This window comes from Protopterus annectens, chromosome 8.part0, assembly GCF_019279795.1.
Source record: "Protopterus annectens isolate FY-2018-M chromosome 8.part0, PAN1.0, whole genome shotgun sequence".
Lineage (NCBI taxonomy): Eukaryota > Metazoa > Chordata > Ceratodontiformes > Protopteridae > Protopterus > Protopterus annectens.
The window spans coordinates 1,981,420,973-1,981,434,952 of NC_056741.1; the positions used below are offsets into that span (position 1 = coordinate 1,981,420,973).

At 37.6% G+C, this 13,980-nt stretch overlaps 1 protein-coding gene across 2 annotated transcripts in view; it reads right to left on the bottom strand.

Moving 5' to 3' along the window:
• The window catches only part of CNGB1 (cyclic nucleotide gated channel subunit beta 1), a 734,247-nt gene that overhangs the window by 488,868 nt on the left and 231,399 nt on the right, over positions 1 to 13,980 (bottom strand). For both annotated transcript variants that reach the window (XM_044081527.1, XM_044081526.1), the window contains exon 8: positions 5,621 to 5,812. In XM_044081527.1, the coding sequence (XP_043937462.1) occupies positions 5,621 to 5,812 (192 nt within the window). The remainder of the gene's footprint in view (positions 1 to 5,620; positions 5,813 to 13,980) is intronic.

Here is a 13,980-nt window from a genome sequence, read left to right on the forward strand (position 1 = left end):
TAAACTGATATTTAGCTTAGTTTAACCTTTTTTAAGTTTTATTAAGGTTTGCAGTTTATTTATTTAGTTATTTATTTGATTCAGTCTTCAGCTTTGCCTTCTTTGTGGGTGTTTTTGGAGAAGCCTTTTGTACCTTTTGAACTAAAAGAACACACAGGAAGTAATAACATACAAACTGCTTATGACACACAGATCTTCCCAATGATATCAGTGCAGACATTCTATTTCATAATCTTGATTTTATGCCTGGAAATAAATGGAGATTTTATATACATTTGGAATTTTTATTTCCTTCTCACAACTGATCATGAACTGCTACCAGCTCCTCTCTTTGTACATTGGTTTTAATTGAGCCCGCTTAGCCTCCATTGGGCTAAACTTGATCCGCATTCAGGGTGAATCAGGAGGTTAAGGACACTGGAGCAGGGTTATATTGCTGGCAGAGAGTATGCCTTTACTTCCACCATCACAATTCAACCCTGTAAGGTTTACAACCACTGCTTTTAGGAGGTGCATGCATGCAGACTTCTGGGCATGCACAACCTCCTGACTATGCAGCTCACAGCTTACACAGTACAGAGGCTCTAGAGCCTAGGCTGCCACTAAAACTGGGCTAGCAGATGTCAGCAGCTCTCACCCTTGTAGCCCCTTCTGCACCCATGCTGCTATTTGCATACGGGTTGGCTGGGGTGCAGTAAGGTATATCTCTGAGGTCTACTGGGCTCATCATTTCTGCATATTTGAGATCAAGAGTAATAGCTTAGTAAATACATCCCAAATCTTTAAAACATTTGTTGATCCATATATTAGCTTAAAAATGAAACCTGTATTGCTCACTTACTGTGCTATTGATACAAATATGAAAATTATATTTTTCATAATGGTACAAAATTATATCTGCAGTACTACACAAAGGTCATGTAGCAGTGGAAAAAATATCCACAATGATGCTAGCCTTCTGTTGGTACCTTAAAATACTTTTGTTGTGATAAAATGACCTAAATAAGCATGGCAATGTGATATTATACTACATTTCATAAAGTATAATTATATACAAATGATTATATATTCCATTGTGTTCTAGTAAAACACTGGAGGCTGAAATTCTTTCATCATTCCCTCTGCTTGTTGTTGGTTGTGACACTGAAACATGTGCAAAAAAATTTATTTTATGATGACTGTAATGTTGTTGCAATTATAAACTCCCCTGAGGATACCAAGATCTTCCATGAGGGCCTTTGCTAAACCAATAGCTGACGTCAAAACCATGGACTAAAACTGAATGCCAAAAAATGTATAATAGGTTCATAGATTAGTACTAGACTAATTGCCCTTATGGGCCATTTTAAGACTAGCCAATTATCCCATGTGAGAATCAAACCCTGTATCTTGTGTCAGTAAAGCAAATATCTTAACCATTATGCCAACCTCTCACTATTATTATTCAGCAAACAAGAAGTCCCTTGTAACTCTCACATTGACAGCACATCTCTGAAAATTGATCCAGTAGTCAGGGACCTGGAACCCTCTGTAGACAACAAAATATCCTTTGATAGTGCTTTTTCATTGCACAGCTTATTACTGAGGCATCGTGTCCAGGTCCAGGAATGTGATTATTCCAATGTATTCTGGACTCATATAATGCCCCCTTTGCTATGTACCTGTCCAAACATTTGACATAACTTGAATGCCCACAATGCTTTATTCAGTAAAGGGCCTTAATTATAAAAACGATGTAGATCATCTCAAAAAATTGTCCCGCTTCTCAGTGTCATGCATGCTACTTTGGGAAATATCTGTTTCATGTACAGAGCTTCAACAGGCCCTATCTTGTCAGACTTACTGCTCATTTCTAAGTCCAATGTGGGAATAAACACTCACTCAAGGGATCTAAGTCTCTTTTGCAACATAAATAAGACATGCTGGAGGGATAGATTATATGTCACTGAGAATGCCACTTCTTTGGAATCGCTTTGCTCTCCACATTAAACAAAGTACTTCTGTTAAACTATTCAAATGTAAGCTGGATCAATGGATGGGTTACTACAAATTCACCCCTGATTTAACACCTTTGTTACTGATGAATAGGGACAACATGTAAATGTTCTGCTCCTCTCTGGGTTACTTATACTTAAAATATAAGGTTTATAAATATCATGAAATTGTATAGCTAGGCTTCTAAAGATTCTCACAGATCAGCAGACTACTAAGTAACTATGAACCTGTGAAATATACCAAAAATATTTAAAAATATGTATTTTCAAAACCATTGCTATAGATAAATGTGAATACATTCATATGTCTACATTCCAAAGTCACATATCCTATGCAACTTTCTATTATACACCTTCATCTATTCCCTCATGTCTGATACTAGTTTTAGTTTCTTTCTGTCACTGGAATATTAACATAACCATTAAACAATCATATTTCATCAGTGTTGTAATAAACTCCTTTAATTCCAGGTTCATGTCAGACAGGGTGTTTTCAGCATCTATTTGTGCTTTTGAATTCTAATTTGCTTACAGAAACAGAATGATATATTTCACTCGGGAAATCCAAATTATTATCTTCAATAAAATTAACATCCTATGGACAGTATTGGAGAATGTTTATGTGGGAGTTCCTGCCCTGCACAGAGCCTTTTTAATTCCTGAGAGAGTTGCAAAATTTAATAAAACTGACAACATTATTTATTGGAGATGTTGTTCCCCCTAAAAAGCAGATTGGATCCAGATTTTTAATGAATATGCCTGTTTGAAACAGTTTTGGGATTATATTAAAGTTTTTTCAAAGCATTATTTACAGATAATTTTTCTCTAACTAAATCAATAATATTATTTAATGTAAATGAAGGCTTTGTAATGAGCAATGCCAACTCATACCTTGTATGGCTAATACTAATGGAAGTCCACCACCTCTCCAACTATGGAAGACTTTCTAACCCTCCTTGAACAAGTGATTTGCAGAGAAATCAAAACAAAAGAAATGAGAATAAATCTGAGAAACGTTGTTAATAATCCTTGGATAAAGGTTTCTTTTCACAGTGAAACTTTTCGTAAAGACTCCAACTCTTTATGAATTATCTGATATTTATTATGCAAACTTTTTGCTATTGTTTTATTATTTTCTCAATATTGGGCCTCTGTAAATAGTGTATATAGTTGTTGTGTGTGTTTTTCATTGTTCTTTTATGCTTGAAAATTGTATCCATGATGTTCATATCATTGTTAAAATTATCATTTTCTTACTTTAATAAAAATATTTGACCAAAAAAAAGAAACAGAATGATAGGAATGTCTAACACCATGTGACTCATGCAGATGGGTGTTTCTAAGTGACAAAGCATGAACAAACATTCACTCACCCATCCTCATGAGCAACATGCAGCAATGATTCTATTGCTTGAATTGGCAATGTCATCCTTCAGGCATTATAAAATCAGTAGAGTTACTTTGCTTGTTATATCTAAAACACCAAACAGTTGCTGAGATTTCTGTTATGCTGGACTGGTTAGTATGTTACTGTTCATTGCACAATGGTAGCCCAGAGTGGCAGTGATTCAGCCAAAGCTGTGAAAGGAGGCCAAGTTTGCTAGGAATGGAACAGTTATGCAAGAAATCATTTCCAACTTGTTGGTTTAGACAAACATTATACCACTGCTGCCAGTTTCTAGGGTCTATTGGAAAACATGCAAAAGCTTGTCACCAAAGATTTGAGATACGGAATGTTAAATATTTTGCAAAATGTTCGCACTAACATGATTTTTTAAGGGTCTGTATTAGATCATCGAAATGGCATATTATCGAATGCCGTAACGTCAAACTGCAAAACCTGAACCCTAACAATATCGAAACCTCAAAACAGCGAATTTTTTTCCCAGGGAAAAAATTTGCTGTTCCGAGTAACACACACACACACCACAAGCACACTAATAACCATCAGTCCACACACATACATTTAAAAGTTACATCTAACCCTACACTACACTGCACATACACTACTATCTATCCACTTATCTTAACCCAGACCCTAACCCTAAGGTCCGTCACTATCGCACACTCACCTCACCCACGCCCTAACTCACTTAACCTGCCCCTAACCCCAAATTCTCACTATCGCACACTCACCTCACCTGCACCCTAACCCTAACTCACTTAACCTGCTCCTAACCCCAAATTCTGTCACAATCGCACACTTACCTGACCCGCGCCCTAACCCTAACTCAACCAACCCGCGCCCTAACCTGAACGTCCGCACAATCACACACTTACCTTAACCCAACCCGTAACTTTCCACCACATCGCTGAAAACAGCGAAGCCACAACGGCCAACCAAATTCTTTCCCTAGGAAAGAATTTGGTTTTGTGCAGCTTTGGTGTTTTCAGTGTTCGCGATATTGGGTTCGATATTAGATCATTCGAAATTCTGCAGTTTCGATGATCTAATATAGACCCATTTTTTAAGGGTTAAATATGAAACAGAAATAAAGAGGTTCCATGTAAGTAATGATAACATGATGTGAACAGGGTCACGCCTAAAAGTGGGGATGGTAATATTGTTTCACCACTTTGCAAGATGTTCCTTGTGCAGGGGACACAGCACATGCTATAAAATCTGTACATGCCAACAGAAGACTCACTAAATTAACTGTAAATTACTGAATACCTGGAATGTCAAAATAGCCTGCAGAAAGTGTTTGATGCTAATGAATTAATTATTAATGAACCTATTACAAATTAACTTCCAAATTCAACAAGATGTGAGCAGAGAGGCACTAGATAGTTTTTAATATGTAGATTGGGTTACAGTGAAACATGAGGCTAGAGAGAGAGAGAGAGAGAGAGAGAGAGAGAGAGAGAGGTAGCACAGTCCTTTAGTATATGTAATAATGACTAATATGCTTTCTAAATTAGTTCAGTGTACTTGTAAAGTGAATCTGCTTATTTTAAATAGATTTACTAGTTTCAAACACACATACGTTTGATGTATAATTAATAAACAATCCCTCACTAATTTTGTACCTGATTTCAAGTTACCATGACCTCACTCCATGCAGAATTCTGCAATAGGTATTATATGACCTAGAACATAAAATGTGATCGCCAGACCACTGGCACTGAGAACAGACCTTCAATGCAAAGTTCGTAATCTGGATTTGGTTAGGATCCTGAATGTTGAAAGGCTGGCCATTGGGAATACAACTGATTGGGTGGTGGTCTTTGTTCTTATGACAGGTGTCTGTAATACATGAGCCATTTTTCTGACTATTCTGTGATAGCAAAATGGAAACTACACTAGCAGGGTTATCTGTACCATGGGGGTAAGTTGATGTTTAAGCACTTGCTATCTTGAATCTTGGTTTAGGTATACTGACATAATTCCATTACTAAAGAAAATTGACATTAATACAAGTATTAAATATAAAAAGAAATATAAGTTAATGTGAATGAGTGTTCTAACCTAAAATGACAAATTCCATAAAAAATCTCATGTTTTTCTAGCCCTCAGACTGTACAGCTTCTGGAATTTCCATGTATTTTCCAGGAAAATGGAAAATCATTGTTCTGGCTTATACCACATCACAGCTCACTATGTATTGTCAAATAAAGTTACTTACTACTGAAGGGGTCAATGCTGGAGGGAAACTTGATCTCCTTTAAACGTCGCAGCCAAGGTCTAGTCTTGAATTTGCAGCAAAGCATCTCACAGTAATGCTCTTCATCTTCTGGCTTTAGCTTTGATTCCTTAGGCTCTTCTGGTGGAGGAGGAGGAGGAGGAGGAACAGGAATCGGTGCCTTCTTTGAAGGAGCTGTTAAAAACATTTCATGGAATTAATCAAAAAAGATCAAGGTGCTTGCTTCTTATAATGATATTGTTTGGTGTCTGTGGAGGGATCTACCTTTATTTATTTATTTCAGTCTCTCTCTTTAATTCTGTTTATATCTAGCTTTCATTTTCTTTTGTCTGTAAATACTTGCATTATTTGGAAATGTGGACATTACAAGCACATGATCTAGTTTTTTCACCTCTTTGTATAACTTAAACAGTGAAATATAAGACAATATTTATTTGTTTGCCTAGATTTTATTGTAACTTAATTTTCCTTCCCTGACTTGTACAGTAACCTCTTCAATTTGCTTTGTAAGGTTCAATAGACAAAATAAAAGGGAGCTCCTTTCAGTGTCTTAGGGGCTAGGTTTTCTCATTTCTACTATTTCTCAGCATCATTTGTTTAAGGTGCCTTCGTTGGTAATTTGTATGTATGCTGCATGGATGGTCATTCATTTTCTGGGAAAAAATGAAGTTCAGAAGGACATGCCTGAAGAAGAAATCCTGGTTTCCATGATATAATAAAAGCATAATGCAGATTCACAATAAACGTAACAGTGTTAATGATTGCAAAAAACTTTAAGCAAACTACAAATTCCTGCTGCTGACTTTCTGTAAAAATCAGGAAATTAAATGCAGTAGAATAATAAATCCTTACAGATGACAATGTTATAATAACCATCCACTTTAAATCTTTCTGCACCTCTTGCTATACCATTATTCTTAGTCTTGAGACATTTATTATAGGATGTCACTGATGCTTTCTATTGCCACAGCCAACTGATACATTTATATTACTACAATCCTTTTGTACAAATGCCTACTCCTTGCTTTTTCATTTAGTGTGGTCCTAACCCAGTCTGTTCCCCAGTTACTTAGAATGACATTCACTCCCAATGTACTGAAAGCAATCTTAGAGGGGAATCTTTGTGACTATGATAGAACAAGACTGTCATGTCCCAGTAGAGCACAGTACTGTGGAGAATCAAACATGGGCACATCTATAAACACAGACTTTTATTCAGCTACTGTTTATATTTTAAGAGGCAACTTTCATCATTCTGTTGCAACTAGTATGGCACTGGGCAGAGGTAACCTAGGCAGTTGCCTAGGGTCCATTGGCTGGGAGGGGCCCCTGGATGGGGGGGGGGTGCTACCACAAAATTTACTTTTTAATTAAAAAAAATGCTTTTCTTCTTTAAGGGCAGTATTCTTCAAGAACACCCTCTGTGTGCAACACAGATTTTACATCCTTGTGTGCATCAATACACACACCTACTGTTGCTTACTTCCTCTTTTCTGCATCTGCTCACAAATTCAAACACAATGTTCCCATTGCCTGCTCCTTCTGTTTTCAGATCAAAATGAATGCGTCATTTAAGTGTGTGTGTGTGTGTGTGTGTGTGTGTGTGTGTGTGTGTGTGTGTGCGTGTATGTGCGTGTGTGTGTGTGTGTGTGTGTGTGTGTGTGTGTGTGTGTGTGTGTGTGTGTGTGTAAAATGCCCTAGTTAGGGATGGTAGTTTACTTAATTTACTCAGGATCAAACCCTGTATCTTGGGAGACAAGAGCCTGAATCATCTGTACCAACTACCTCAGTGCATTTTCAAGGAATTGTGATCTTCAATGCAATTTTAAGGCTGCTATGTGTGGGTGAGCAGCTGTGTGTGTATTTGTGTGTTGGGGAGGCTCAATCCATCACCCTGTCTAGGGCCCATTTGACGATATGCGTCACTCACACAGATGAACTTCTGTGAGTTCAGTTCAAGCAGCATCAGGATTGAGGCTTAATAATGTTAACATCAGTATCATCATGCTTTGACTACTCTAGTAATTGCTTTGCACTCTGTTCTGCAGGTTCAGCTAGTCCATGTGACTGTGGGTATTCTGGACTACTAGTAACATGTACAAAGTCCCATTCTTTTGCAAATTTCTGAAACAACTGACTGGTAAATTGGGTACCATTGTCTGAGATAAGCTTCTGTGGACTCCCATGGACTAAGAAATGAGGTTTCAACTTGGTGATAACAGCAGTGGATGTTAAATTAGGTAGTAAATTGATCTCAAACCAGCTCGAATAAATGTCTACTAACACTAAGTAATGCTGATTGTTCCACTCATATATATCATTGTGGCTACTGTTGACCAAGGTAGTTCAGGAACTTGACTTAGGTGAAGTGTTTCTCTTTGCAAATGTGGTTTAGTATTATTGCATACTGAACAAGAAGAAAGTACTTTATCAATATATTTTGTGAGAGAAGGCCAAAATACTAGTCCTCTCGCCCTTTTGGTAGATTTGGAACCTGTGACCATGATGCAAAATCTGGATATATTCATGTTGTAAGGAAGCAGGAACAACAATTTTAGGACCTTTGAAAATAATGCCATCTTCCATCAACACCTCATCTTGGTAAGGAAACTAAGTTTGCACTTTAGACGGTACACTAGATTGCTTCGACGGCCATCCAACAATAATGAAGTGGTTGAGCTTGTGCAAAATTGGATCAGTCTTTGTATGATCTCTCAGCTCATTAAGTCTCGTGGTAGAAAAATTATGCACTTCCATGACATCAAAGTCAAAATTCTCTGCATTAAGCTGTTCCATTGTATTTCTGGGCGATCTGGATAAGGGATCAGCAAGCTAAAGAAATTTGCCTTTTGTATAGACCATTTTGAATTTGTACTTTTGCAATTTGAGCATCATTCTTTGTAATCTTGCTGGAGCTGAATGCATAGGCTTCTTTAAAATAGAGACTAGAGGTTGGTGATCAGTTTCAATCTGAATAGCTCTAATATAAATATAATCATGAAATTTTGAACAAGCAAATACTATTGCCAAAAGTTCTTTTTCAATTTGAGCATGTTGAATTTCAGTTTGGGTAACAGTTCTAGATGCATAGGCTACTGGTCTGCCCTCGTGAAGAATAACAGCACCAATACCAAATTTTGAAGCATCACAGGAAAGAGTTATTGGTTTATTGACATCATAGTAGCTTAATGTAGGTGGGGGTGGCAATTTTCTGCTTAAGGTCTTCAAAAGCTCTCTGGTGCTGTTCCAATCAAGACCATGGAACATTTTTCCATGTTAGCTCTCTCAAAGGTGATGTCAGCTCACTGAAGTCTGGTATAAACTTGCCTAAATATTTGACCATACCAAGAAAACAGTGCTTGAACAATATCTGGTGCTGGCATCTCAAGAATGTCTGCTTGCTTGGACAGGTCTGGTCACAAGCCAATTCTAGTAAATAAATTAGCTACACATGTCACTTCTGGGAGTCTGAATTTTCACTTTAGGGGATTAAGCTTCAAGTTCACTTCACATGCTCTGTCTAGAACTTTCCTAAGGTTTCTATCATTCTCTGCTTCACCATTGTCTCCAACTAATAAATCATCTCCTATTATGGCACAAGGATAACCTGAAAAAAATTGCTCCATTGCACGTTGAAAGACTTCACTTGCAGAATTTATTCCAAATGGCATCCAGAGGAATCTATATCTTCCAAATGGGGTACTAAAGATAGTCAGTAGTGAAGATTTGTGATCAAGCATCACTTGCCAAAATGAACTTTTTGCATCCAAGACAGAAAAAAACAGTGGCATCCAGTATTAGGGCTGCAACTTCATTGACTGTACGCAAATGATGATGCAGTCTCTTTAATGCTTTGTTCAAATCTCTTGGGTCAATGCATATTCTGATTTTGTCTGTCTTTTTTGTGGGCTGCTGCCATGGACAATACCTATTCAGTAGGTTCTATAACTGGACAAATTATACCTTGCTGCACCATTTTATGTGACTGAGCTTTGACTTTATCCTGCATAGCTAGCTATCAGAACTTTTCTTGCTGGTCTGACCACTGGACTGACCTCTGGGTCAAACTTCATAGAATACACAACTGGAAGTTTGCCTAACTTGTCACTGAAAACATCAGCATACTCAGAGAAAATAGCTTCACTGAAGCTAGAACTGGGACACTTGCTTATATGATGGACTTTTTTGGTAAAAGAAAGCAGATTCATTCTCAAACTGTCTCTGAGAAGGTTTTAGGACTACATAGAATAGTAAGCTGTAACAGTTCCTAGCCACATAACATGAAAACACCACTGAGCCTTCGGTTTGAATCTCTTCAGTTCCATAAGCAACAAGTTTCACACACCTGGCCACATTAAGTTGCTCACCAGCTCTCACCTTAGCAAATGTGTCTGCTGACATAACATTACACTTTGAACTAATGTCTACTTTAAGCTCAGTGGATTTACCATTGATCTAGACAGTACAAAGCACTTCATTCTTTGTCAATAAATTTACTGCATCAACCTTTTCACCAATTACTGATACACCATCTATGCAGAAAGTAGGGTTGTAGCTCTCCATATGATTAACTTGCTTTTTTAAGTGACTGTTTTTTATAACTGTGTGAGGTTTACTTGATTTGCAAAACTTTTGAAAATGGTTCCATTTATTACACTTGTGGCATCGCTGACCAAATGCTAAGCACTTTTCTCTTTTAGACATGACTGGCACCACAATTGTGACATTTAACAATAAAACTTGATTTGGGTTTTGATGACTCACCCCTGTACTGCACTGCACATGTCCTTTTCACTGAACTAGTCTTAGAACTTGCTGGAAAACTACACACACACACAGGGGTTACAGCTGCCATGTGCTTAGGCCTGTTTCTGCTAGCCACATGTTGCATACTGTCCACATTTGCTCTGGAGCCTGCTGAAACCATGCTTTTATCACTTGCAAGCATACTTGTGTGCTTTTCTGTAACTTCATAGATTTGACAAATCTCAGTAGCTTTGCTCACTGTTAAATCACTGTCACAAAGCAAAATCTTTCTCACTGCAGCACTATTAATACCACACACAAGCCTGCCTTTATTAACTCATCTTTTAAATCACCAAACCTACACATTTTAGCTTTGTTTCTCAGGTCAGTAATATAAGCTGCAAAAGTTCCTCCTGCCTTTTGATCTCTTGTGTAAAACAAATGCCTCTCCAATGTTCCATTTGTCTGGGATTGCACATTTCCCTGAATTTGCATTTCAAACATTCAGGGTCTTCCCTTGATTCAGCTTGTACAACAATATGACAGATTTCCCCTTCTCCTTCATATACTGCTGGTGCACACACAAATGAATGCTCTCTTTCAATGGCCTCTGACCCAACTAGGTTTAGCAAAATGAATGTCCTGATGCATGCATCTTTGTCAGAATAAGCTGCTTGTATAACAATATCATAGTCCTGCTCAAATATTCTCCAATTCTCTGCAATATTCAGATCAAATACAAGTGGACCTTGTGTGTGAAATGTCTCTGCCATATTGAGACATACCAATGAAGGCATTTGCAAGTATGCAGGAACACACACACACACACACACACACACACACACACACACACACACACACACACACACATATACATATGCCAGAAATTTATGCCAGTACTTGTAAGTTTGCCCAATAGCACAACAAGCCTCTGAATGACTGAACTTTATTAAATAAGTCTCCTGGGCACAAGAATACTCTTGAAATCACTGTACTGTAAGAATTCACTTCTTATCAGTGTAAGAAACATTTCAAAATAACTGCACTGTGCGAATAAACTGGGCATAAGAAGCTCAGAGTAAGAAACATTTTGAAATAGCTGAACTTTGTGAATAAACAGTACACAGCCCTCTGAAACGTTTACAAAAATGGCTGTACTTTGCTAAATAACTCTGTACAGTGCAAGAAACACTCTGTAATGGTGGCACTCTGTCAATAGACACATCCAGCACATGAAACCTTTCAAAATGGTTGTATTTTGACTGTACTTTATGAAATAGTTGCACTTTGCACACAAACTCTTTGGAATAAATGCACAGTAATAAAAAAACACTGTAAGCAGTTTTACACACTGTGATACTTCGAATAACTCTGGTTTTGCCCTTAATAGCTTCAATCAATGTGAAATAGTAGTTTATACCAAAACATGGTAATCTGCCAGAAAATGCAGTCACCTTGCTTTATTTATGCTTAATGTGCCCTTTTTTGCACTTTTATTATATTTGTTATGCTTGTTTAATCTCTTTTCATGCCCATTTTACTTTTCTTGTGCTCACTGTACTCTAAACATGCTCGCTTTACTTTAAACATGCTTGTTTTGCAGTTCTGAGGTAATTCCAAACCCTTATGTGCTTTTCTGATAACTGTTTTATTAAATACCTTAATTTTAAACATTTAGTTTAATTAATAAACTTTTTGTGTCTCTCGTTTTCTTAATAATGCTTTCTGTGCCCTTGTAATGCTCCATTTTATCTTTTTGATAAAATAAATAATTTGTGCAAGTTTTCATTACCTTGAGTTCATTGCTGGCCCTTTTTTGCACTCGGTTCACTTAGTTTACCTTCACTGTTAACTCTGCACCTTGTAGCGCTGAAAAGTAGCCTTTGGAATCCCGGTTCTGACACCATGTTGCTTGTCTGGTCAGTATAAAACAGACAAACTTCTGTGGGTTCTGTTCAAACAGCTTTATTATGTACAAACACATCAGGATTGAGGCTTAATAATTTTAACTTTGATAAACTTATAAACAAACTAGCTATCACACACATACATGCTCACACTCTGGCTGCACTCTCACAGTGGCACTGAAGCTAGCACGTGCTTGCTATTTACATATATGTGCTATCCTTAGAAATGCTTCTTAAAGGTGCAACACACACACTATTCTACAATATGGCTCTAGCACTGGGTACTTCTATACAATCAACACAAAACTTCTGGGTCTAACAACTGAAAACTGAACAGCTATTGCATACTCAGAAGAAACCTTACCAAAATCCATGACAATATTAAACTGCCACTAACAGCATAGCCCTTTTCTGGTTACCACTTCCCGAGAAAAATTCCACATGTAGGCTGCTGGTAAGGACATATCATCTATTTCCACTGTGTCAACATTTTGGAAATGCTGGAATAAGGCAGTGCTTGGTAACCTAGAGGAAAGTTTCTAGTGTATGTTCACACACTGGGATCACACCATGTTCTCAACTCTGAAGTTCAAAATGAGGCATCTTCTGCACAGGTGTGGCTAGCTATTCTGGTGCCTGGGGCCTTTCCTCAATCTGGTGCCCCCCCAACAACTTTACAATGAGGACCAAAAAAAAAACCTCCTCAGAGATGAAGAGCAACAGTAAATAAATAAATAAACTGCTTGTTACATTTGCCTGCATTGCACTGAACCCCAATCAGCTTCTGCTGATCACGCCACCTAATACTTTGTGCATTTCACCCCATCCTAGCTATAATTCTGATAATCTGTAGCTAGATTATGGAAGGTCAGTTTTATCAGATTTCAGGTACACAGTAGGCAAAGACCCATGGAAACAAGCCTGCAGGTTCAGGTCAGAAGCAATTAGATCCATTATCTAACAAACACACCAAGTATTTCAGTGTAGAGGGCAGCTCCCTTCCTAAAGATCCCTGTCCACCATGTTTGCAGGTGATTGGTAATGAGGATGGCAGGGGCTGATGAGGAAGAAACAACTACTGAAAATAAAAACAAAACTGCTTTAATAGCTATCATGTGCTCTTTTGAAACCAGTACTTCTGAATAAGCTGCAATCAGATTATTTATTACCTTCACAACACTGCAAGAAAAGACTGCATCTACTTAATTTTCCTTATTTTATTGTGTGAGACCCTTGGAAGAAGGGTTATATTGCAGAGGACTTCCATAATGTGTAAACCCTGCCATGCTGAACACCATCTTTCCCTGTATGTTACTCTACTCTGTGACTGTAATATGACAACTTGTGCTCCAAGGAGTTGTACTGTCTGAACAATATGTTATCTTCCTTCCACACTGGAGGAATATGACCACATTTGGATGGCAAATTGTCTTCTTCCACTTATATTCAGGTGCTATAAATGGTAATCTTACATTTTCACAAGCAGGGTAGTTTAATGCAGAATCTGCTCTTACTGAAAACAAAAAAATCCAGTGTTTGTATTCATCCCAGTCGGACTTTCCCGATAAACAAATGTAAAATAAATAAATGCATTTTTGAAGCAAACTGCTGATATTAAGTTGTTGGTACTTAAAGCCCTCTACAGGCCTAAACTCAACATCAAAATAATCCACTGGCGTAGCTAGTGCA